The 25,707-nt window shown below is 51.0% G+C and overlaps 6 protein-coding genes across 6 annotated transcripts; 4 read left to right on the top strand and 2 right to left on the bottom strand.

The window, feature by feature from the left end:
* Positions 1 to 1,347: 1,347 nt before the first annotated feature.
* On the top strand, positions 1,348 to 4,089 carry Z518_07187 (uncharacterized protein; the record flags this gene model as incomplete). Its single annotated transcript, XM_013415316.1, has 1 exon — positions 1,348 to 4,089. One exon carries the CDS (start codon positions 1,348 to 1,350, stop codon positions 4,087 to 4,089), a length of 2,742 nt encoding a protein of 913 aa, XP_013270770.1.
* Positions 4,090 to 5,281: 1,192 nt separating this feature from the next.
* Positions 5,282 to 9,696, bottom strand: Z518_07188 (uncharacterized protein; the record flags this gene model as incomplete). Its single annotated transcript, XM_013415317.1, has 7 exons — positions 5,282 to 7,563; positions 7,619 to 8,392; positions 8,520 to 8,694; positions 8,749 to 9,045; positions 9,102 to 9,387; positions 9,439 to 9,509; positions 9,577 to 9,696. 7 exons carry the CDS (start codon positions 9,694 to 9,696, stop codon positions 5,282 to 5,284), a joined length of 4,005 nt encoding a protein of 1,334 aa, XP_013270771.1.
* Positions 9,697 to 11,004: 1,308 nt separating this feature from the next.
* Positions 11,005 to 11,603, bottom strand: Z518_07189 (uncharacterized protein; the record flags this gene model as incomplete). Its single annotated transcript, XM_013415318.1, has 2 exons — positions 11,005 to 11,432; positions 11,474 to 11,603. 2 exons carry the CDS (start codon positions 11,601 to 11,603, stop codon positions 11,005 to 11,007), a joined length of 558 nt encoding a protein of 185 aa, XP_013270772.1.
* A 666-nt stretch (positions 11,604 to 12,269) lies between these two features.
* On the top strand, positions 12,270 to 16,393 carry Z518_07190 (uncharacterized protein; the record flags this gene model as incomplete). The annotated part of the gene is made up of 5 exons (XM_013415319.1): positions 12,270 to 12,626; positions 12,691 to 13,310; positions 13,367 to 13,799; positions 13,859 to 15,299; positions 15,357 to 16,393. 5 exons carry the CDS (start codon positions 12,270 to 12,272, stop codon positions 16,391 to 16,393), a joined length of 3,888 nt encoding a protein of 1,295 aa, XP_013270773.1.
* Positions 16,394 to 18,919: 2,526 nt separating this feature from the next.
* On the top strand, positions 18,920 to 24,239 carry Z518_07191 (uncharacterized protein; the record flags this gene model as incomplete). Its single annotated transcript, XM_013415320.1, has 8 exons — positions 18,920 to 19,152; positions 19,202 to 21,659; positions 21,705 to 22,027; positions 22,075 to 22,692; positions 22,746 to 23,514; positions 23,572 to 23,798; positions 23,874 to 23,967; positions 24,060 to 24,239. The coding sequence occupies 8 exons, from the start codon at positions 18,920 to 18,922 to the stop codon at positions 24,237 to 24,239; spliced, it is 4,902 nt and encodes a 1,633-aa protein (XP_013270774.1).
* Positions 24,240 to 24,900: 661 nt separating this feature from the next.
* Z518_07192 (uncharacterized protein) lies at positions 24,901 to 25,701 on the top strand (the record flags this gene model as incomplete). Its single annotated transcript, XM_013415321.1, has 1 exon — positions 24,901 to 25,701. The coding sequence occupies one exon, from the start codon at positions 24,901 to 24,903 to the stop codon at positions 25,699 to 25,701; it is 801 nt and encodes a 266-aa protein (XP_013270775.1).
* Between the last annotated feature and the right edge of the window lie 6 nt (positions 25,702 to 25,707).

The raw sequence follows: 25,707 nt of genomic DNA on the forward strand, positions 1-25,707 counted from the left end.
GGAGAGAATGTATGAACTATCTGATGGGGGTGGCCGCTTTACTTATATATGTTCCGTAAACGAATGTAGTTTAGCGTAAGCAAGAATCCCTGGCAGAAATCCACATCTGGCTCGCTCATCCAACGAACCACCCTTTTCCACCGACAAAGGTTCGAGTACGACAATTTTTTGAAGGAGAAGAGGCACAGCGGCCGTCGGCACCGGATTGCATCAGTGAACGAGGGCTCCCATGGGTACTCTCATCATTTGCATATTGTAAGCTACACAAAAAGTCTGCTGACTGAGCAGATATCTGACTTCCACGTGCTGTCTGGGTCTGCAAAATTGACGAGCTGCACTCACTCGCATTCAGTTTGTCTGCAGCACGGGAACTGCATTGTGGTATTCCCTTTCCGGCATGGACTCATCACTGAACTGCATCGTTGTATATTGGCGAGGAGGGAAACAGAAACTCGGGCAAACGTTTGGATCGCCTATCTGAGTCCAGTGAAGCAGCTTGTGTCGCTGCAGTGCAAAGGGTCTGCAGGTTCGATTATGTTATGGCACTCGCTAGTTGGATTTCGCAAATGTGTGATGGTGTGTAGGGTAACCTGTCATGACCAGCTCCTGCACTCGGCTGCTGGCCTTTCTGGACTCTGTGCAGATCTCGTTAAGCTTTGGGCATTCATGCACTGAAAATTTGCTTGCTTGTCTGTGAAGCATGTCTGCATCGTGGGCGATGGGCTAGTAGGATCGCTGCCAACTGCGGGTTTCCGAGTTTCCGGCTCGAGTTTGAGTAGATAGTATAAAGCGTGCGGGGTTCAAATTTGTTAGCTAATCGCGTATATCTCATGGAAATAGTATCAGCGGACCATCCCGTTGAAGGCTATTTCGTACCAAAATGCATAACACCGGCATTTTATTGGTTGCTGACGTCGTTGTTGAACTGAAAACCCCCGCCTATATTGTTTTGCGCATACGGCCCGGATGGTGCTTGCATGGTTCCCAAAGTCCGAGGATATCCGGACTTATGGTAACCCATCACGTGCCCTTTCACACGTGACTACCCCCCATTTCAAGCCTGTGATTTACGGAGTCCGGGGGACCGTTAGACTATATACGTAGCGCGTAGCAATTACCTAGTCCCCTATGGGCTTAGCCCGTACAGGGTGTATGAATATCGTATCGTATCGTATCGTAGACTATATACTTTCGAGGCGTGTACGAAGCGTACAACGCCTCTTAAGGTCTTTACAAGCCTTGGCGTCGCCACATATCACAAGCCTTCCCCAGATGAAAATCGCCGGGAATCCGCAAAGACCTCACATTTTATGGCTAGATATTGACCAAAGTCGCGCCTATGCAGACATGGAAGGCGTGCTACCTTCGCAACCCTGGCTGTCGCCGATGTCGTGTGTGAAGGTGCCTTGTCTTTCACCTTCCACGCACCAACCTGGGAAGGTTCCTTTCTACGACTTTCCCCGTCATAGCGGTTTAGTCTCGGCCGACGATGTAGCCAGCCTCGCGCGCAATTTTCCCACCATCTCCTCCTTAGCATCATTCATGCAGTCCTGGCTCTTCTTTGAGTTACTTTCAGCTTTCCTTGGTCAGCCCGTGAGCCGCAGCGATCTTGTCACTGATGGATTCATCAACCTTGATCAGGAGGCTGTCCATGGCCATTTCTGGCGGTGGAAAAAGATGCTCTGGAGGGCATCCAATGCCCAGAGACGAGAGGCTCAGCACGCCGCCCAAGACATGATCCACTACGCACTGTTAAAAGGCGATTTATTCGAGGAAGCTGCAGATTCTTTTGGGCGGAGAGACGACGGGTTCGATCGTGTCGCCCTGTCTGTCAAGCTGCTGGCTTGCTTGCTGATTGCGGTTTTGGACGACACCTACGTCAAATCCTCTGGCGTCTTGACTCGTTGGATCCACACTGCTTTCGGTAGAGCAACGTTCGGTATGGTGAAGGTTGCGAATGTTCTGGATCCTTTGCACCGCGGCCTCAACAATCCCAAGCTTAGCTTTGTCGACGACTATTTCTCCGAAATGAGCCTCAGCAATGCCACAAAAGACGTATACGGATATGAAGCGAGGTTTGTCCCACTTCACCCAAGTGAGCCAGACAGCGGACGCGCCGCCAGTCTACTGATCCGTCTCCTGGAGCGCAATGGATGGTGCCCGTACCGAGCCCGCCAAGTGTGCCAGTCTTACGATTATATGACAGTGAACAATTTGGCTGGATTGATACGAAATCGATCTTCTGTCGAGGATCATGGACGATGCCTGGAAACGCGGAGGTGCACTGCTCACGACGTTGAAATCAAGCCGACCAGTACGTATCCGTTTCGACATGAATGCGATGGCAACTGCGAATTCGTCCGTGTCCCTTATGAAGAAATCGCCAACATCGTACGATCTGGAGGGATACCCGTCATCTCGTGCAGCATTGAAGGTCCACTTGATGTCAAGATCGTTCGGTGCACAGCTCAGACGGCTTACACGGCTATATCGCACGTCTGGTCTGACGGCCTTGGCAATCCGAACGAGAACGCTCTGCCACTCTGCCAACTGCTCTGGCTGCGAGAGAAAATCCGTCAAACTTACATTGAGAAATACCCCAGCCCGCTCAACGAGGATGGGCCCATGACGACGAGGTGGACGATCATACATCGGTGGGAAATCTCACACGTGCTACGACCCGACTGGCTTGAAACACCGTTCGGCGCAAATAGGATTTTCTTCTGGATGGATACCCTTTGTATCCCGGTCAGTCTCGGGTCGCAGAAAAGCGTGGATAACAGAGAACTGCGATTCCGCGCCATTAAGCAGATCGCACCTATCTTTTCTGGAGCCATAAATACTCTCATACTCGACAGGGGGCTGCAGGATACTACCAGCCTAGTTCCCCATCGGGCGTACCAGGTCTGTGGAGACGAGTTGGCCACCCTCATTCTTGGCTCTAAGTGGATGGAGAGGGGCTGGACGCTGGAAGAGGGCTGTCTTGCTCGGAGTTGTGTATTGCAGCTGATGGGAATGCCATACTACTTGACACCATCACTAGCAAATCGGATCCCCAAAATAGAGCGTCATCATTCACCCTTGGCCAGGGTTTTTGTTCAGAGCCGACGGTCAATGGTGATGCTTCTAAAGACGGCCTTGTTGGAGGATAGGAAACGAATCCCTTTCGACGTAGGGCTTTGTAGAGCAAGCCGCCTTGCCGAGGCGCTGCTCCTGCCCCAGTTTGTCTGGGCGTGGAACTCTCTCGTCAACCGATCAACCACGAAGCCCCAGGATGGTGTCCTCATTCTAGCAAATCTACTTGATCTCAATGTCTATCCGCTGAGGCTCCTCTCCGGAGAAGAGAGGCTGATGGCGGTCATTCAGAGTTGCAATGAGCTGCCCCTGTCGCTCATGTACAATACGGGCAGGAGGGTGCACATCGAAGGACACCCAGAGTTAGGATGGATCCCTAAGGACATCTCCGGTAACTGTCTCACAGTTGGAGCGGCTATTCGAAAACTTAAAACCCGGAAAACAAATGACAGGGTCGCGTTCTCCGTTGAACGAAGCGAAAGATATCGACAATCTGTCCTAATTGTGGCTACAAAACTAGGTCAGTGCATTCCTCGCTCGGCGGAGATTTTCCGAGTGCAGATTCCCATGGGCAATGACAGTGGCACTGAGACTCAAGAATATATCATCGAGATACAAGATACCACTCCTTCGCCTCAAATTCAAGAGTCTCATAACACTGGCCGTGAGGCCAATACAGACTTTCTCGGAACCTGCATGGTAATAGACTTAACATATGGGACGCAGCGGGCAAGGGGATTCGCTGCCCGAGGGGTACGCTTCTTGGTCCATGCCCGAAGTCGAATGCACATGGACCTGAGCTATGACGCACCTTTGATCGCGCGGACACCGAAACAATGGTGGTACCACCGCCGAGAGTTGTGGAGTCCCCTTTCGTTATTCGTTATGGAGAGTGTACCTCTCCGTAAGAGACTAATCATTAAATACGGTAAGAAATTCTCCTCCCACTCTCACAGCCCCAATACCCCCGTCTATAACCACAGACCCTTGGAGGCTGGAAGCATCGCATGTTAACAGGCTAGACTGGTGTGCAGATGCATCCCTCTGGCATGGAAACCTCTCTAGGAGGCCTACTTTCAACCAGTATCCCCCCTTAGCCCTGCTAGTAACTCTTCTCATTGGGGTTTCCATCATTTGTCCATGGATGTGGTTTATCAGCTGGTTGGCGATAAAATTACGCGAAGCAGTTCGGTTTCCCATATGGATTCTAATCGTACTTCCAAATTTCGTCGTTGTCCGGTTCTTCGCAGATGTTACCGTCCAATGCATTTACCAGCCCATTCGCAGGAAGCTGGCTACGGTCGCATACGAAGCCTGGCTTAGGAGTTTTGAGGAAATGGATGACGAACCGGACAGTGAATGTCACTATACTGCCTGGTGGTGCCGTCTTCTCATGTGTCTCCGACGTCGATTCTTGGGCAGAGATTCGCAATGGGAGGAAATACAAGTCTGAATCAAATAACACCACGACCGGGTAGAAAAGTATGGAATGAAGTATACTTGCTGCAGCTGGAGGCTTAACTGCACCCTATACGAAACCCCGGATGGACGTCTGTCACAAAAGCCGGCGAATTTGGGTGACATCCAGGTCGTACGTCGGCCCATGGTACTGCCAAGATGAAGCTCTTCCTGTTCGACTTTTACTCACAAGACTGCACCGTTGATAAAGCCACACCTTTATGCCTCCATGAACCATGTCCCTGGGGGAAGCACCCTACGGCAATATCCACGTCTGTCGCGGATGGCGATAGATCTCTTTTCAATTCCCCCTATGTCTTCCGAGCCAGAACGATATTCAGTCTCGTAGGATAGATGGTGACGGCTCAGGGAAGCCGACTTCGAGCGGACATTATCGGCGCAGCGCAATGTATATCATCCTGGGAGAAAAGTGGGGCTATCCAAATATCCAAATAAGATCCAAATCGATCCAGATCAAATCAAATCAAATCAAATTCGAGGCTCGATTTGATTTGATTGCAAGCCTGGGTGAAAGCTATAAAAAGGCGACGAAGGTGTGGATTTCTGCCAAGGATTCTGGCTTACGCTAAACTACATTCGTTTACGGAACATACTGTGGGTATCAAGGGTAATTTTCGTCGGTGGAGTAGGCTGCACGTGATTCGGTCTAATGTTGCTCCGGGGGTAATTTAGCTAAACTTCTCTTCCCGCCGCTTCAACCACAAAGGCTGCGGCGCACGTGACTAGGTTAGTCCCAATGTGGACTGTCAACACTCCGAACGTTCCACACTAGATCCTCAGGTTCTCGCGGTCCAATGGGTCCCAGGTTCGAATCTGCTCCGGTGCTGGTCAAGAATTTCTCAATGTCATAGTGTTGGTATTGTCGAGCTTCATTAAGTGGAATGGAAGGTCGAAGGCCGTTGACTCCATTGAACGGCGCCTTTGCAGCTACGAGGGTCCTGGCTGCGTTCAAAAGCCCTAGTCGGCATGCAGCCATGAGACATTCGCACAAATACCTCTTGCGTCGGAGGCTTAGGAGCTGCAGGCGCTGAAACTCGGTTTCCTCGCTATCATAGCTACAATACTCCGAACTGTGATTAGGCTCTATGCCGTCGAAGAGCAATTGGAATTCGAGCTGTGCCGATGCAAGCTTTGTTGATGGGGTGGAATCCCATCTGCATTCCTGAACACTTGGCCACGCGTTCTCTGGTCGTGAAGCAGCTGATTGTAGTCCGACGTCGTCCGGCATGGCTTGAGATTGGAGGACCTGGACAAGCCACCAGAGAGATCCTCTTGCAATTTTTGATTGAGAAAGATAATGTGCCAACGGAGCGAACGTAGAAATCCTTTCGTCCTCCTTCCAATTTGCATCCTCAAACAAACTTTGCAAATACTCAAAGGTGTATATCAACAGTGGTCGATCCTGAATGTATTTGACAAAGATCTCATAGACCCGTTCTGGTATCAGAGTCTGCGAGAAAAAGTAGCACCGTCGTTCCAACGGAAAGGTCATTATGAGATAGTTAACACAAGTCGTTGCAATAGTTCGCAGACTTTCGGCATAATCAACGTTGAAAAGCACTGGATCCGGGTTAGCGAGTAGAAAGTCCTTTGCAGTTTGATGTATAAGTTGAATTTGGTCTTCAGGTGAAACCCCTTTCCTCTCCCAGGGTGTCTGGGTGGATTTTCTTTCAGTTGGTACTATCTCGACCAGTCCGCCGCACGTATTCTCAAGCAGTGACCGCACCGGAGACCAACTTGATGCGAAAGAACCTACCCGATTCTTGTCGAGGAAATCTCGGGTGCGATTTGAGCTGGTCCAGGAGAACATTGCAAATGCGTCACGGAATTCGTCTACTCGCATCGTTCGTTCGGTAAACAATAGCCAAGAGACGATATACTGAGATTGTCTCTTATCCTCGGTTCCTCTAGACTTGATCCTCCTTAGGATATCCTCGTAAAGTTCCTGGACACTCGTTGGTATTGTTGAGAGCATGGATTCGAGCTTTGCAACCGTGAAGACACCAGATTTAGCGATTTTGATTAGTTCCTTGATAATCATAACCACCCAGAGAATAACGCCATCGGCCTTGTCCAACAGATACTTCCGCGCGAAATCCAGTTGAGGTGTCTCAAGGATTTCGGGTGCTCCGGAGGAACGTACGTTGACACCTTCTTCGATACTTTCCTCATCTGAGTCGAGGTCGAAGGCCAAGTCTCGTTCCGAGAATGGCTGCACATACCGATCTTCATTTTCCTCCTCTTTCATGTGCGTCCACAGCGTTGTTAAGCCGAGTTGGACGATTCTCGTGATGTCATTCTCATTCTCATTCTTTACATCAATAGCAAATGTTCCTCTCAAAAGGTCTCGTATGTCGCGGTCCGGCCGACTTAGGACGACCGCCCTGAAAATTGCGCTGCCCTTCGTGGAGCAAAGACTGTGGAACAGCTTGAGCACCCTCTGTCTCTCGATTTCCTTTCCTTTATTTCCGGGTCCGTGATCGATATCGACCTTGGGATTGGACTCATCGAAGCCATCAAGGACGACAAAGAATTTCAGCGCCGGGTTATGAAAGGGTCCGTTTGCTTTGCGAACTTCAGCGAATGAGAGCAATATTGAGGCAAGATCCCGAAAAGTCCACGCAATTGCTCCAGGTTCAGCTCCTCTCAGCCTTCTGAACTTGGGTTGAAAGTAAGAGAAAAGCTCCTCTTTTTGGGTTAGTAGCTGATAGAGGATAGATCGCAACATTAAAATGTGGCCTGTTTCCACGGGCCCGCCACGCGCGCTGTAGAAGAAATCGGCTCGTAGATAACCATCAGCTCGAAAGTCGTGAGCCTGCAATATTGTCTTGGCTAAAGTGGACTTTCCGCTTCCTGGTTTGCCGTAAATCCAAAGCAGACCGGAGGGCTGTTTGAGCCATCGCTTGTACTCTTTGTGTTCCCATATCCAGAGATTTGTTCCGCTCGCTGGAGTATGGACTCGATCTCGTCGAGCATGAAGTTCTGCAAAGTAAAGTGCAGAGCGGCACTCTTGAATGCTAGTAAGCCCGAGGTCGCAATGGAGAACAACTTAAGGTAACCGTACCTTCCATCTCCTCTGCCTCGGACAGGATGATGCTCCTCTCTTTAAAGCGGCCAGGTACGTCACAGAATGGCCTGCCCATCACGAGCCATCGACAGCGACGCTTGTTGACACTGCCAGACTCAAACATATTTGCGGACTGTAGGTATTCGAGGCCGTTCCTGAGGCAAGTATATGCCTCTTCATCGAAACTTGACAATAATACAACAATCGGCTCTTTGAGACTTCTCATCGCGAGCTCGAGTAAAATCCACAGAGCTCGCCAATTCGAAGCATGGGAGTCTAGGAGATCCCTCCAGCAATGCCGGGATGCTTTGTCCAACTCGCCAATATCCCAATCAGCGTCGAGAAAATCCTTACGTGTCTCCTGATGCCGATTGGTAGTCTCGACGATGCACTCTGGAAAACGTGTAAATATCTGGCCAATCAGTGATTGTGGTAGGGCTACCGCCAAATTTCCAGAATATGTTGAGCGCGTCTGAGGACCGACAAACGTTATTATGTGGGCTGGCCGGCTTTCATGGGCGTCTTCTCTTCTCTTTCGCAAATTCTCTTGAAATACTTTCGCCAGATTAGCCTCCCATTCACTGGTGCAGTCGTATTGAAATCGCAAAAGCCTTGGAAAATTATCGAGACTCGAATCGTGATACCACATTTGATACTGCGGCATGTGCAGTGGCCAGGTGAGGTCATCGTTGATCGTCGGAACACTGGAGACTCGGGATTCCCAGGCTTGATTAGCCTTCCGCGCTAGATGCGCAGCATGTTCTCTGATAGCTAGATGTCAAGACGAACCGTCAGCCACTCGCAGAATGATTACCCCAGTTTCAATCCTCCTAGGCTTTCGATGAAGGGAGCATGAAGCTAAAGTTGGCCATGAGCAATATCAGCAAGCTCTACGTACAAGAAGGTTCTAACGTTGCCAATAATTCAGACATTGCTGCCAAAGCATTTGCGACTGGTCTATACTTTTGGCTGTCTTGCCTATCAAATTTGCAAATATTTCGGTGATCCGCGCCGGAAATAGGAACAGCCAACTCGTTGGTGAGTCCAAGGCTGGCTGAATCTTTGTCAACAACCTGAAGAACTAATCAGCATATTCCTATTGCCCAAGGAGGATAATCGACGCCAACCAGCTGGTTTGTGATCTTGACAGTCTCATAGAACGTTCTGATCGAGGACAACTTCCCAGCCGGCTGAATAAAGCCCATTGAGATCTTCGCAAACTCTGACGAGTTTCGTTTCAACGCGTTCACAAAATTGGTATTTCCGTGAGTCCCAAGAGATGCAAAGCTCAGTGCACGAGTCGCGAGATTGGCCCAAAATGCTAAGTCTGAGCCTCGATGAGGTACCGCAAAGAAGATGGCACATCTTGCTTGATCTCTCAAATTTCCCCAGTGATCTGAGCGTTCATTGGCAAGCATGAGTGCCTTTTCGTCGTGTTAGCTCTTTGGTCTAAACGAGGAGTCCATTATGAAGAACGTACTCTTTTGACAACGACACCGCCTAGACTATGGGCCACGAAGATGATGGGTCTTTTTTTGGCGGATTGCACTTGACGCTCGCCATCTAGCCTGTTGATCAGGTCCACTGCTGAGTCGTCAATATCCGCCACGGAATGACTAAATGCGAAAGTGGAATCGTAGCCAAACGACAAAACTCTGGCTTCTCCCCATTGATTTGGTATAAAGTCCCGCAACCACATCTGGTGAGTGGTATCATCAGTCCAGGTCCCTTCCCAATCGCCACCAAGACCATGAACTGCGACGATGCTAATCGCTGTTATCAAAAAGACTCGACAAATGTTAAGATTGGCGGCTCACTCGACTTGCGTTTCCCCTGCTGGGGGCTCATGTAGAATAAAAAGACCATATTTTTCGCGTGGCGGATATGGCTGCAGGCCATTCAGACCAGCAAATCAGTCATCCGGCACCTCGAGATGTATTCTCAACTGAGCATACCTCAACTAGAGTGGTTACCGACTCGGTACGGCTCGAAGCGCCGCTAGAACAGTGGGCAAGGCTGGGTTCAGCCTGGCCTTTCGACTTCGATTTTCGTCCAAGAATCTTCCGGAAATCCATCGTGGCAGCTCAAACTCCTATCAATCTATCTCGGAGATCTCACAAGCCTCGGAGGCACCAAATGGTACAGGGAAGGAGATTGGGACTATGGTATCAGAGGTGCGATGTATGGGGACCTCGCCACGCATGACATCGCACCATGCCTCTTGGCAGGCCAATGACTTCGCCTAGGGAAGGTCGGCCGAGAGATTGAGGAAAGAGGAGCCCGAGAGCTTGTGATTTCGGGATATCATCAGAAAGTATCCTCGATATGGTCCAATGGGTCCCACGACCCTTTGAAAGATTAATTACCGACTTGAATAATGAGTATAGGACAGATAAACAAACGCAACGGAGGACAACGCTTACCCTATTTCTATTCGTATGGGTTGGGGAACAGGTGCCAGCAAACCCTCTCTGTCCCGGAGCGAATCTCGCATGCTTGGAAAGAAAGAGAAAAGAAAAGAAGAGCTAGTCTAGTTGAACTGGCCTTTTCACTGATCGCCGACTGATCCATCCATGGACAGCACCAAAGACTTTGCAGGAAAAGACATGTGTGCGAGATTCGGATATAGACATAAACTTTGTTATTAGAAATTTTTCCCATCATTCTAGATATCTGTACAAGACCACATCCGATCTGACCCTCAACCTATATACCAAACGCCTGCCTCTATGCTTTCCTATCATATCTCTAGCTGTACAAATGCTCTGCACTTTACAGATGCTTCACTCATATATGCCAACTCTACTCTTTGATTGGAAATCAACCACGCAAGACCCCACAAACGCCACCTATCGGCACGTCCATGACGGCAGCAGTCCTTCTCGTTCCAAACGAATTTCCAATTCAGATACCCCGAATCTCCGCCCGGAGCATATCCATTCGACTATTCCGCTACATAGCTTACACCTGTCGAGTGCCGATGTTGGTGATTCGCGCTCCAGTTGACATCGGACCAGAAATCACGCGCCGGGATCTCTGGGGAGATTTCCGAGTGGACCTGATCGGTCTCCGCGTGAGAGGAGCGTCGTCTTTCCCGTGTTGATGACTTCAAACCCCCATTAGCGCTATGTGCAGGCTTTCCGGCCCTTGCCCTTTCCCTTTCCTCTAGATTTACTCTCCACCTCCTGTTGCAACTTCGCACGTTCTTCGAGTTCTTTCACGAACTCTTTGAACCCTTCTTTCCTTACGCGCCCGTACTCGTCCACCACGGCAATATTGCCGGCCTCATCAACTATACATTCGAGACTGTTCAGGGGTAAGCTGAGGTACTCGACGTAGTAGGATAACAAGGCGACGTAAACGAAGACTAGTAGAACGACGATCTATGCTGGAATGGGCAGCGACCACCACCGGCTCGGGTAGTATGTGATGTCTGGAGCGTGAGGGGGGTACGACCAGAGGATGTAGATCAGGAATGCGAGTGAGGAGGCTAAGTACAGGACGAAGTCGTAGTATTCGTAAGGAGGGACCTTGGGGCTGGTGGGCAGAAGGGGATGTGCCCGGCGAGCGGAGTGAGCCACCGCGGCTTCGGCGTCGTTGGGGGGTTTCGACGTCGGAGGAGTCGGGGTTGTTGGAGGGTGGGCGCACGAGGGATTTAGACTAGGGAGAGCAGGAGTGGAGTGAGAGGGCGGTTGTAGAATGGTGGGTAGAACGGCGGAGACGGTGTGGGTGGGAGAGAGGTGGTGGATTGTGAAGCATGTCGTTAGTACGGTTGGGCAGAGAGCGCACGCACGAAAGACCGCTTGGCTGACTGGAGGACTAAAAGGAAATATCCTCCTGGGCCAGCGGTACCGTGGTTGCCGTCTTCCTCATCATTGCCGTCTCGTTCGTCGGTCCCAAGTTCGAAGGCAGGAGCAGCACGCCTCCTCACGGTCTGCGGTGTAGGAGTCGGTGTCGCTATGTCACGATCTGGGATAATCATGCGCGGACCAGTCGGGGTGCGTTGGTGTCACCAACTTTATAGGGTCGGACCTTGTGCTTCCGCTCTCGCTCACGAAAACGGTATCTACGCGTATATTAGCTCGGATGACAGTCAACGACGCCCTCGTGGCCAGTGCCTTTCATAGTATCAGAATCTTTATTCAAGACGTTCTTTTCAAAAGACCACGAGACATTGAGGTTTTGTCATATCCATCTTCCTGAGCGCCTTAAAATGGTCACCCAGAATGGTTAACCTCCTTCGCTCCTGGGGGATTTTTTGATCGAAGACGGTGCATCGCCAAGTTATCGTCAGACCACTTCCAATCACTTGTACGAGGTCAAAACGGAGCAACCATGCTTTGCGGCACATTACGAACAATTTGTCAAGTAAACGCCTGTAGTGCTGAAGAGATGCGGTGCCGCTTCCTCGAAGCCTTTCTCCCGTGGCCTGACCGCCGGACTCGCGAAATCATGATACCTGCTAACTCGGCCGTCCTGGCATAGTCATGTCCTCCATAAACGGTCTCCGAATGCTGGTGCCTTGTGGCAGATGCACTCAAATAGCCTCATATTCAACTCTTCCGGAATTTTCATCGTTCATAATGGAGAGCCACTCTATTGTGGTATTACAGACGGTTTGTCCTAAACTTGCTCTAAAAGCACGGGCATGGAGAAACTCATATCCGGGCCTCGAGAACCCAAGGGGCATGATGCCGGAAACGGGGATTTGAAGATCGAGGTTCCTGAGACTCTGGAGAAGAAGAGCGAGAAAAGCCAGTCCAAGGCCTGGAGAGCGTACTTTCGTCTCTTTGCTTATGCCAGCACTCTTGACATCATTCTTCGCGTATGTGGCGCGGCCACCGCGCTGGCATCTGGAACAGCGTTACCTTTGATGACCATCATTTTCGGGGACCTCGTCCAAGACTTCAACAACTGGGCTCTGGGTACGGTCGAACCGTCCGAATTTCGGCATGCCATCAATCGGAACACCCAGTGGCTTTTGTATCTCTTCGTCGGAAAATTTGTGGCAAGTGCTTTCAGTTGGTTGATGTCCTCTTTTGGGGATTGCTAACGGGGTGCCTCCAAAGCTGGCCTACTGTGCCCATCTGTTCCACTGCGTCAGTGCCTCCCGGATGGGTCGCCGAATCCGGCTCCGGTATCTTGACGTCATTTTGCACCGGCCTATCTCCTACTTTGATGATCATAACCCCGGCTCCGTAGCTACGAGTCTATCGACGGATACGAATCTAATTGAAGTCGGGCTGGCGGAGAAGGTCACGACTCTGTTTCAAGCCGCGTCGATGATTATCTCCGCATTCACCATTGCGTTCACGAAGTCTTGGAAGCTCACCCTGGTGACGGCGACGACCATTCCATATATGATGCTCACCACGGGCCTGCTTGCGGCATTGGACGCCAAGATGGAGGCCAAAGCCCGCGCCATCTACTCGAATGCCTCCAATGTGGCCGAGGAGGCATTCAGGAGTGTCATCATGATAGCCACCCTCGGCGCGGAAGACCGAGTTGTTCAGCGGTTCAAACAGATCATCGAAAAGGCCAAGACTCTCGGTTTCTGGAAAGGACCACTGGAAGCATCGATCTACGGGAACATGTTTTTCACGGTTCAGAGCGGATATGCCCTGGCGTTGTACTATGGGGCCCAATTACTCTCCCGGGGCCAGGTGAAGGACGGCGGCACCGTCATTAGGTGAGCCACTAGGCCCGACAGATGGATTGGCAGGTGCCAGCTAACCAGACGGATAGTGTGCTATTTTCTGTCGTTATCGGAAGCTCCTCCATGGGGATGGTGGCGCCATCCCTGCCCTCATTTATCAAAGCAACGGCATCCGCGCAGCAAGTTCTGAAGGTTCTGGACGACGACACTCCCTCCGGAAGTGAGGCGGGTCAGAATCTCCACATCAAGCCGGCGACCGTCACCGGGCAACTGAAGCTCGCCAACATCTCCTTCGCATATCCGACCAGGCCATCGGTCAATGTCCTCCACGATGTGAGCATCGACATCGATGCCAACCAAATCACCGCAGTCGTAGGCCACAGTGGCTGCGGCAAAAGTACGATGATTGGGCTTCTGGAGCGCTGGTATGACCCTATCCGGGGCTCGATCTGCCTCGACGGCACCGACATTCGAGATCTGGACTTGAATTGGTGGAGAGGACAAATTGGTTTGGTGCTACAGGTGACATCCCCACCCGGTGGTGGTTGTGGGGAGAGTTTAGCGGTCTAACGCAGAATTAGGAACCCGTTCTTTTCAATGACACTATATACGAAAATGTCCTCAATGGACTCCACGACGGCCGGAGAGAAAGACTGGGTCAAGAGGAGTTACGAAAATTGGTCGTGGAAGCCTGCATCACGGCCGATGCCCATAACTTCGTCCTGGAGCTTCCCGAAAGATACGAGACCATGGTGGGGGCGAATTCGGATCTCCTGAGCGGCGGCCAGAAACAACGAATTGCCATAGCCCGCAGCATCATCTCCGATCCCAAAATCCTTTTGTTTGATGAAGCCACGTCGGCCCTGGACTCGGAATCGGAACAAACAGTACAAGCCGCTATCGCCAAGGTTTCTCGAGGACGAACGACGCTGATGATCGCCCACAAATTGTCGACCATCGCAGGGGCAGATAAGATTGTGGTCATGGAAAACGGCCATGTCATGGAGCAAGGCTCGCATTCGTCTTTGCTGTCTCTCGGAGGGATCTATACTCGTCTTCTCCGCGCGCAGAACCTGATCAGAAACGAGAGAAGATCACACAAGGGGCCAGTAGAATTGAAGACTCGACCCATGCCGGAACGAAGGCAGAGCCCCACGACCCAGACACCACTTCCGGGATCTCCTGGATTGGCGTTAACTGCTGAGGCACCTACCATCCTTGAATCCAAATCGATCAGTCGCCGCTTTTCTCTGATCAGATGCATCATCAGTATCCTGTCGGAGCAAAGACGCATCATACCCATCTTTACCGGCGGCTTGCTCGGATCGGTTTTCGCGGGCGCCGCCATGCCGATTCTGGCGTTCCTCTTCTCCAAGCTCGTGACCGTCTTCCAATATCAAGGGCATGACCTTATCTCGCGTGCCAACTTCTGGGCCCTCATGTTCTTCGTCCTCGCATTGTCCAATCTCGTGGCTTACGCAACGGTCTGGGGTTTATTCTCGGTCGTGGGCACCATAAGCTCTTCGAAATACCGTGCAGAGTATTTCCGAGGCCTCCTGATTCAGGATGCGAGCTTTTTCGAAGATGGCAACTCATCAGGCAGTCTGGCTGCGTTGCTGGCTCTAGATGGCGACGAATTGGAGACCATGGTCAGTATGAATGTCGGTCTTCTCGCGCTCTTCATTGTCGACCTGGTGGCATGCTCTCTGCTAGCTCTCGCCGTGTACTGGAAGTTGGCGCTTGTTGGAGTCATGTGCTGTGTGCCCACGCTGCTGGTGGCGGGCTACGTGCGTCTGAGAATGGACAAGGAAGCACAAGATCGAGCCGCGAAATCCTTTTTGGAGAGCGCCCGCCTTGGCGCAGAAGCCGTGGGCGCGATTCGGACCGTCGCTTCTCTGACCCTGGAATCAAGAATCACTAAGAGATATGCAGGCAAGCTGCAAGCTGCTATGGCCAGATCTCTGCGACGGACCGTGTTCTCGATGGCCCTATTGGCTCTATCGGATACGCTCGACCTGTTTGGTAAGATAATCCCAACCCACATGTCCTCGAGCGCGGTATTTCTAATGATCTGAAAAGCCATGATTCTGGTGTTCTGGTACGGAGGCCGACTTGTGTCGTATGGCGAAGTCGGGGTGTCCGCATATTTCATAGTCTACACGGCGATCATCTTTGGAGGACAGTCGGCGGGTTATACCATCGGATATACCACAAGTAAGTTAGACGTCCTTGACACCGTTCAGGATCTGGGACTAAAATCTCGACTTCGAGGCATCACGAAATCTCAGGCGGCTATGAATCGTATCTTGTACATGAAGAACAAGAAGCCATCGATCAACTCCTCCGCAGGCACAGATCCGCGCCAGCAGCCACCCGCAGAAACGGCTCTCGAATTCAAGCACGTCTCTTTCCGGTATCCGGCTCGCCCCGACATTGAAGTCCTTCATGAGCTAGACCTCCAAGTGCGCCGTGGTGAGAGGGTATGCATCACTGGCCCGAGCGGATGTGGCAAGTCGACCATCATCGCTCTGATCGAGCGTTTCTACGACATCACCAGTGGCGAGTTGAGTATCAACGGGGCTGATATCTCCTCGATAGACATCAGAGCCTACCGCTTGATGCTCGGGTTTGTGTCACAGGAAACATATCTTTTCCAAGGCACCATACGTGATAACCTCCTCCTCGGTGTCGACGGTCCTGTCACCGACGAAGAGCTCAACACCGCCTGTGGCGATGCGAAGATCTACGATTTCATCGTATCCTTACCCGACGGATATGACACCGAATGTGGCCCACGAGGCCAGGCTTTCAGCGGCGGCCAAAGGCAACGCATTGCTATCGCTCGCGCTCTCCTGCGGAACCCAGAGATCCTGCTACTGGACGAAGCGACCAGCGCGTTGGATCCTGAGAACGAGGTTCTTGTCAGGGAAGCTCTCAATAAGGCTGTGACTGACAGAACCATCATCAGTATTACGCACCAGGTTGAGACCATGAAGATGGCAGAGAGCGTCTTCGTTATGGATCGGGGGAAAGTGGTGGAGGCCGGGACGTTTGAGGAGTTGATGGAAAGAAAAGGATTCCTTTGGGAGATGATGCTGCAGGGCGAATTGATGTAGGATGGCAGGTATGTGCATGTACACTTACGCAAGTATACTCGGCGAGCGCGCGACCAACCTTCCCGATGATCTTTTCAAGTCTGCCATCACGAAAGTGATGAATCTCACCAAACGTTGCACCAGTGGGGTTGGCGATCTGGGCCTATCTCTGCATGAATGTACCGTACATCAAAAGTTGCAATCATGAGAGCCCATCCATATTCTCAACCGGGTCGTCCACATCCTCCAAAGCGAAGCCACCTGGTTCATTGTCGACGCAAACTCTAACGTCGTCGAGCGTACCATCAGCCGGATTAGGGATAGCGAATTCGTCAAAAAGCCAGCGCTTCCACTTCATCATCACAGCAGACAGCCTCCAATTCCTCCTCGAGCTACAATCTCCTCGATGAGGCGCTCAAACGACTCTCGGATCATGATCGGGCGGCGCTTCAAGACAATCCGTTGACTTGGACATACGATGTGCGGAACGTCGTTGTGGGGATATGTTGATAAGAACCGGTTAGATTAGGTCAGTGAAGGATAGAACAAAGGTCTTTCTCTTTCTCTGGGCGTTCGGTGATACTGTCCTGAGGTCCTTTAGATCTCATACAACCTCCTCGTGTGGATATGATTATCCGGTAAGGATTATGGCTAGTGCTTGCCGCCAAAATTCTTCAGTCTCAATAGTTTTGGCGGTACAGCTTACTAGGATTCGCTGTGTCTCTGCTCCCAGATATTTGTCACCCACTGAGGCAATAATGCATAACCTGCACCGTGGTGACATACAGTAGGTCACAGACGGACCACAACACCGCTGCAGAACCCGCCTACACTACCACAGTCCAAGACCCAGTACATGGGTAGCAAGGATGGCCTCCCATTTCGTAACCACTAAATTCGCCTGAGCGGACTGACAGGAGTACCGGTGACCCATCGCGAAAGTATCCGACACCTTCTGAAAGCACTTCAGTACATCAAAGAGAACATAGACCGCCACGGTCCATCTACAATAAGTGAGGCGACGCTATTTAGTATTGTGACGCTGGCGGCCCCGGGCGAGACAGATTATGCGCAAGGACGAGCACAGTTCAGTACCAGGATTCCAGCCGCCCTTTCATGATATGCTGTGGCCCAACATCTATAGCAGACAGCCGCTCATCGGTAGCCACCAGATGGCCACCAGATGGCTCTCTACCGGCTGGTCGAGTTGAAAGGGGGAATTGACTTTCTAACTCTCTCAGGTGTCGCTCCCAGCATCGGTTACCTCGATATTATCCGATCGACACATAACCTTTCCAGACCGCGATATTTTATCCATCATTGATGAGCTCCGCTCCACGTCTTCGTGACGGCGCATTCCAACCGCCTCAGAACTTTTCCCAGAGGGCAAGAGAACAAGGTCGAACGCAGAACTCAGGCGGGTCAACGGCAGTGCAAATCTTAGAGCATATCACCACCCACACCGCTGGAGAGACGCCTCAAGAACAGCGGACTGGGTTGTTTCCAAAGTGTCCGCAGGACCCAACCTTTCCACGACGACTCATGCGATCCATCAGCCGAATACAAGGATTCACAAACACGCATCGAAGACGAGCAAGAACTGATTAGGCTTCGTGATCTTGACGTTAGCATTGATCACGGTATGTCTTAATTTACTAGAAAGCCTACGCTTTTCTACTAACATAATCATTAGCAACGCTGGAAGACCTTAGCTTTGGTCTCGTGGAGTCAAACAATCCTTTCGGCGGCGTCTTAAACACGGCGCGGCCCATTAGGTCATGTAGCCGTTGAGTTTTGTCCTCACTTCTGCGCCCATGAAGCAGTCTTCTGTAAATCCACTCTATCTCGTGCCACGACCACCAGCACCTTGGAACGACACAACCCACTCCGCCCTAGCGAAGTGGAGTACCTGAAGGAAAGAGACACTTTCCGATGCTGGCCAAAACGGGCACAACCTCTTCCTGCAACACCCCAGTTACGCGTTATTCAACGCTACCTGCATCACCGCCTGTGACGTTCACTCGTCAGTGAACCGCGCTTAATGTGCTGCTAATGCACACTTCTGCAGGGTTTGCGCTTCGTGAAACAGCCCCCAACACGGTCGGCATGGCCGGCCGATCCTACACGAACTGCTCAGCTTCCTCGCGACGGCATCCACAGGCGTTAGACGAGGGTTCCCTCTAGTTGCCGATAGACCCAAACTACCTAGACATCGATCCATCGCCGTCCTCATGCCCAGCATCGGCATATCCTGCATCAAGACATCTTCGTTCTCACGATCGCATTCTCAAGGTATCTCAGTTGTTAGCTTACTACAAGACGTGCGTCGCCTTTGCTCCTTCAACTGCTTGGATACTGCCTTTCTATCTGCCTCGACGTACGTCAGCAGCCCTTTTTCCAACCTGGTGGCTACTTTAGCCCCAGCGCTCTGCCTCCTTGATAAGTTGCGTTGTCTTCTTTGGATCTTCGATTTGCATTTGAGAGCCGGCTTGCTGTCAACTGACTGCTTCCAACTCTGTCAACGAGAACGTCCATCTCGCCGCCAACATGATTGATCCAGAGCTTTCAGAATTCTACGAGAAGTTGTATGATAGTCCGTTGACTGAGCCGAAAGACGAACAGGATGTCAAGAATATCCTCACTTGCATTAGAGCCGGGCACGGAGATCTCGATGATGAAGATGATGATCAACTACGGAAAGCGGGCTCGGAAATTTTCCGGAAGAAGATTACTATGATGGCAAGCAAGTCACGCAAGGTTTTGGCTCAATTCACCAAGATGTAGGTAAATCTTTGGGCCGGGAGGCGTCTTTCTCATTGACACTTTTAGGATCTCCAACCAGCTCTATGACGACCCTTTTCGGTTCTTCTATGAGCTCCTCCAGAATGCGGATGACGCCCGCTACCTTCGATGTGGCGATACACCCACCATTAGTTTTACCGTCTCCCAAACAGAGCTCATTGTCGACCTCAACGAAGACGGCTTCTCCTTGTCGGACGTGTTGGCAATCTGTAGCATTGGTGAAAGCTCCAAGACACTGGATCAAAACTCCACTGGAGAAAAGGGGTTTGGTTTCAAATCTGTCTTTGGAGTGGCAGACCAAGTGCACATTACCTCAGGAGTGTGGTCCTTTCGCTTCAAGCATCAACGGGAGGAGGATGGAATCGGCATGATTCAGCCCTACTGGGAGCCTGGCGAGCAACTGCCAGAAAATGTTCGTACCCGATTCCGCCTTCAACTTTCGTTCAGCGAAAAAGACGGACTGGAGACTCTTTGCGCCCAGATGAGATCTTTGCACCCAAGTATTATCTTTGCTTTGCGCCAAATCAAGAAGCTTTCTGTGCGCTTCGAGATTGCTGAAGCCGGAAACGGGACGGTCTCTTTCGAAAAGTCTGTCGATGTGGACCGAAATATTATGACGATCGTTTCTCGAGAGGATGCAAAAGCCACGGAGTACTTCTACCGAGTCCTCGACGGACAAGCGTCGGACATGCCCCGAAACGTCGAGCGCACCCAGACAACCTCTAATGTCACAATTGGTCTGCCAATCTCAGCCCCAAACGATGGCTCCCCGCTCCTCGACGAAGCAGGTCAATTTGTCTTTGCATTTCTGCCTATCGTGCAGATAAAAGAGCTCCCTTTTCTGGTACATGCAGACTTTATCCTGACTGGCAGTAGGCAAGCCATTTCGGACAACGCCTGGAACAAAGCGTTAAGGAACAAGATTGCGGCCCTATTCTGCACGCTCGCAAAGAGACTGGCTCTTGAAAAAAGTAAGCTGTCTTATGAGTGGCTTGCTTATATTCCACTTCAGCCCATGGTCGGATTTTTGCAGCCTCTATCGGCTTCAATACGGCAGATATTGAGGGAGCAAGAGTTGTTCTTTTCGATGAATGGTTCCTTGCACAAGCCGAGCCGACTTCGTATACTGACTTCCGATTTCACCCATCAGTCTGAAGCTCTCATGTCAGATTCCAAACAGGCCTGGTGTTTTTTGTCAAAAAAATACAAATCATCCGATCATCCAGCGTTGATTGACCTTGGCACTTCGAGGCTGAGCTTCGATGACGCTTTCGACCTTATTGAAGATGACCTCCAGAGTAATGACTCGCGTTTACGCTCTCGACCACTGCACGATGCCTGGCATGACACGTTCACAACATTTATCAAAAAAGGGCTAGCCCTCGGCAATGTGGGCTACAGGAAAAGAATTCACAACATGCCTATCATCCCTGTCCGGGTTGATGAGGCGCTGGAATGGTACCGCCCCGGACCAAACATCTTCTTCCCCCACGCGGTCAACGAAGGCACTGGTCCTGAATGTATCCTCATCGAGATGCCCACCGATATTGATCTTGTGGTCCTTCAACCGGACGCAGCTACAGCGCCCAAACGACGTGAGGTGTATCTAACCCTAGGAGTCCAGCAGGCCTCTTCTGCCAAGATCTGCACTGCTATCACCAAAGCAATGACAAAGTCTGGGACTAGGTATGTCTCTGACTTACTGCGTTCGTTGGAACTCCTGTTTTGGTTTTCTTACAAGCCTTTGACTCTTCGAGACGAGCTCAAAGCCTCGACGTCTGGAGGCATCTATCAACCTACAAACCAGTTGTTTATGCGTTCACGTGAGCAATACCATGCAGAATGTCTGGTACGCCTCGATGAAAATCCAGACTATGGCAAGCACTTTTTGAACAAAATTTATCAGTCTTCCAAGGTCGCAACCAGATCACGTGGCGGCAAGACCTGGGAACAGTGGCTGGTTGAAGTTGCTGGTGTACGTTGGTATCCACCTCTTCAAGATCTCTCAAGTCGCGAGAAGTTACACTGGATACTCGATGTCGTTCATGGCCGGGATTCAATTCTGTTCTTATCTGTGATCCAAACTTATTGGGCGCAAGAGTACAGCAGTACGTGTCGGTTTAACCCAAAGCTGGACGAAGTGCTCCGGGAGTGCCAAGTGCTTTGTAAACACGGCGGAACTGAAGAGCTTTCAAAAAGCTGGTTTCCAACTCAAAACATTCTGTCCGTGGCACGGAAATATGGCGTTGAAAAAAGACTACCGATCCTGTCATTGCCCGATCCTCCTCAGGAACATCTGATCTCCGATTGGCCAGCCTTAAGAGACTTGGGTATACGTTACACCGTTGACTTATGGTTTTATCGCCAAGCGATTTCACTACTCTCTGAAACAGGACAGCGACCGACAATCGGGTCAGTGAAGCTGGGATGTCTTTACAAAAATATGGCTGATCGGGTGACTCTAGAGGATCGAAAGACTATTCAGGTTCGTGATTATTTGTTGACTGATACCCTTGCTAACAACCACCAGGACGATTTCAAGAACCGCCCTCTCATTTGGGATCCAACTAGCAACGTGTGGCGAACCATCGATCGGTGTGTATGGGAGAGCCACATTGCACTCCATCGCAGGTTTGTGATAATTTCGGCATATGAGAAGGCCACGGTCTCCGGCCTATTTGAAACACATCTCCAAGTCCCAAGCGTATCGGTCGAATGTTTGATCGAGGAGCTTGAGTATTTGAGGGACTCGCGTGGGCCTGAGACTAATGCGGAGTTGCAAACCACTGTTTCAAAAGTGTATAACCATCTCGCCGATATGAATAGCACCGTGGAGCAGAAGCAGACTATCAGGTTGGTCGACTTCGCCGTGAGAAGGACGCACATGCTGACAATTGCAGGTGTTCTTTCCAGGAAAAGAATCTGATCTATAATCCTCGCAGCAATGACTGGTTGCAATCGAAATCTTGCGTTTGGCATTCTACCATGGACATCAGCAACCATGTTCCAATTGCCGCAACGTATTCAGAGTTGCAAGAGTTCTTTATAGGAGTCCTTGGGGTCCAGACCGTCACTCCAATGTTCATGATGAAACAGCTCGCCGCAGCTGCCAAAAGTAACGCAAAGACGGTCGACAACATCAAAAAGCTTATGCTAGCTGCTTCGGAATTGCTGGACATGGGCAGCAATGGATCACAATTCAGGAGCAGCATGGAAGTACTCGACGAATGCGCCTACTTGCCTTGTAGATCAATCGCCGGGGCTACCGAATTCCGTTCGAAGTCACAATCATTTTTCATTGTTGACAATGAAACCTACGCTAATGAGTTTGGAGACCAGCTGGTCATGCTCGATTTCACCTATGAACAAGTGAACTCTTTACACAAGCTGATTCGGCTTCTTGGTCTAGACGACCACTATCTCGCACGACATGTGCTATTGGAGACCTCCGCCCGCGTTTCGACACCGAGCGATACCCTCATGGCTCAGTTTCATGAATGCGCCTATCCTATTTCATGGTAATGACCCGAATTTCTCGTGGTCGGAACAGGAGCTGATCATGCTGCTGCAGTTGCGCCATATCGCACCGCAGTGCACTATTCTCAAATCAGAGCAGACTCCTATATGACGCCCTGGCAAATGCGATCATTCACACCTCCTCTGAGATGTTTACCTACCTTGTCGTCACGCAAGACGAACATCCAGTCAAGGTTCCCACTTCCAGACCTTCTCTAATCCCGAAATACGAACACAATAGGCTTGAAATCACGCTTCCGGCTGAAGAAAGAGCAACTAGGCAGTGCATGCGCTCGCAACTCCCGGGCTATATCGCTGCGGAGCTCCTCAACATCTTTGACTCTAGGGCGGAGAAGCAAATATATCGAATCCTCAATGAGCTGGAGACCGGCACAGACGACATTCTCTTTGAGGAGGGTATCTCACGAGTGTCATGGCTGCCAGAAACACGTCGGCCAGCACCTACGCCGCCACTTATAGCTCCGCAGACCTCAGACTTGGCCGATGACGAACCAAACCTTCCCACTGACCCTATTCAAACAAACTACCGACAGCCCTATCGAGCTCTACCCGTAGAGATCCAGCATGAGATCGATGCACCGGATTACTGGAAGGTGATCGAGCATGTCCACAAGCAAGCGTCGAAAATTGGAAACAGGCTTCATCGGCGCAATTACGAGGCTGGCAACTTTGACGATTTGGCCGCAGAATTCGCTGGTCTTGTGCTTGACCACACCGTACTCGACCCTAACGACTGTCCAAACCTATTTGGTAATGATGTGTGGCTCAGCAAATTCAGATTGGGCGCGGCCGGTGAGCTTTTTGTGAGCTGACATCTCCTCCTTCTCAGGCACAACACGGTCGTTAACCTAAATATACAGGTATACGAAGTCCTCAAACACATGCTGGGCGATGAATTCGGACTGCCAAATTGGCAAAGCAACATTCGATACCTTGTGCAAGCACATGAATCCTACCGACACGTAACTCGGTGGAGTGAACCAGAGACGGCCGATATTGTGTTCTACGACCAGGACAAGAATCTCGAATTTCAATTCTCACACTCGTGGAACACGGTGAGCGATGTATTCCAGGACTGGTATCCTCCGTGGTACCAAGATTCAGACAATCTGCCGCAAGTAATGTTATCCAGCGTGTGCCTCTGATGTCTTTACGCTGACAGGCCCAAGACACCTCTGGAATGGCTCTTTGAGGTCAAGACTACACTTGGACCATGTGAGACTGAGTTCTACATGAGCCCGAATCAATACAACACGGTGAGTGAAATCCATGAATGCTGCAGCAGCACATGTGCTGTTGTCAACGGTCATCACCCCACAAGAAATTGAGACTAACTGCGGTTCTATAGATGAGAGAACTTGGAACCCAAGAGGATAGCGAGAGAAACAGGGTCTACTGTATCGTCCGCGTGTACAACCTGCTTAGCGACAAAATTGGTGTCAGAATCTACATCGATCCATGGCGTTTCAGGGAGGGACGACTGGAATTCGGTACGACGGAGAAGTGGAAAGTGAAGCCTGTGGATTGAAGTTGATGGATTTCTCTGGGCCGACGCGCAGTTCCAGCTGTTCCGTAGATGATGGCGTAGTAATTACCATAGTTCAATCATATGCTGGTCTAGAGTAGTTCGCCGGTGTTCAATACCATCTGCGCCAGAAACACATAAGCAGTTCGAGTGCATTAAAGAGGGGCCCTGGTTAGGATCCCCCAGCATCCCAAACGGGTCCCATTGTCTAAAGTTAACAAAAGTTGGAGTTGTAAATGAAGAGGCAGAGGAAAGACCAAAGGGCTTAGGCAAGGCTCAGGGATCGCTCAGGAAGCAGCGGGGAAGCAAAGCGGCGGGTGGCTAATTATAAAGGGACGATGGAGGATAATTTTTTTCGCGTAATACTACCTCAGTATTTCATTTCATCCACCCGCCCCAATTGAATTTGCTCATCCTCATCAAGATCCTCGAAAAGAATTTCAAAGAGAAATCAATACCTCTATCACATACAACCTGAAAATCACAACTTTCCGAGACTCGCCGCCCTACCGACCGTACGTGCACAGGAACTTCAGTAGACTTACCAATCGCACCATTCAAAAATCTCTCCACAGACAACCTAGTGATTCCTCACTGAGTTCCAATTCTTCCGGTTAGACTAGGTTCGGTAAATCTGTAGCCGAATACAAACGACAAATAAGCAATGGACCAGGACATCTCGGACATCCTCGCCTCGGTTTCACGACCACAGGACCGGCTCACATCGAGCCTGTCCGCCGACTACGATACCGACGCCTGTACAGACCACCAACTCCTGACGCGAGCATGGACCTCCGAACGCTGCGCGCCAGACCTCCTCCCTTACCCTTCTGAACTGATGGACCGCGTCATAACGCGCGTACAACAGCAGATCTCACGCATTGAAGACCTCGCCAGCGGCATAGGCGACCAGTACAGCACCAGTGCCACCGGAGCAGGAACAAATGGTAGCGGGACCACAAACGCAAACCTTGTCCTGTCCATCCTTCAAACCGATTTGTCGCGCACCCAGTTCCTGGTCCGGAGCCTGCTCCGCCAGCGGCTGGCAAAGCTCACGAAGCACGCCGTCTTCTACTTGTCACGCACGCTGGAGTCCGATATCAAAACTAGGTACCTGAGTCCGGCGGAAGTACAGTTCCTGCGCGCTCACCAGGCCTTACTTTCGGAATTGTACGACGCGAGTTTTCTGACAGCGTTCCCAGCGGCGCTGAGACGGCTGGATGATTCGAGCGGGGGTGTGGCAATGGTGGAGCCGCCGGATGGCGGGCAGGCGGTAGTCGTACGGTGTTTGAGCGAAGGGATCTGGAGTAATGAGCGTGATCTAGACCAGTCGGCGGCGAGAAATGAGGACGTAGAGGGTGAAGGTGCGAGTGTCGAGTTGAGGATGCGTCGTGGTGAGATTTGGGTGGTGAGATGGCGGGATGTGAAGCCAGGGGTGGAAAGGGGAGAGTTGGAGCTCTTATGACACAGA

Source organism: Rhinocladiella mackenziei, assembly GCF_000835555.1.
Source record: "Rhinocladiella mackenziei CBS 650.93 unplaced genomic scaffold supercont1.5, whole genome shotgun sequence".
In the NCBI taxonomy this organism is placed as follows: domain Eukaryota; kingdom Fungi; phylum Ascomycota; class Eurotiomycetes; order Chaetothyriales; family Herpotrichiellaceae; genus Rhinocladiella; species Rhinocladiella mackenziei.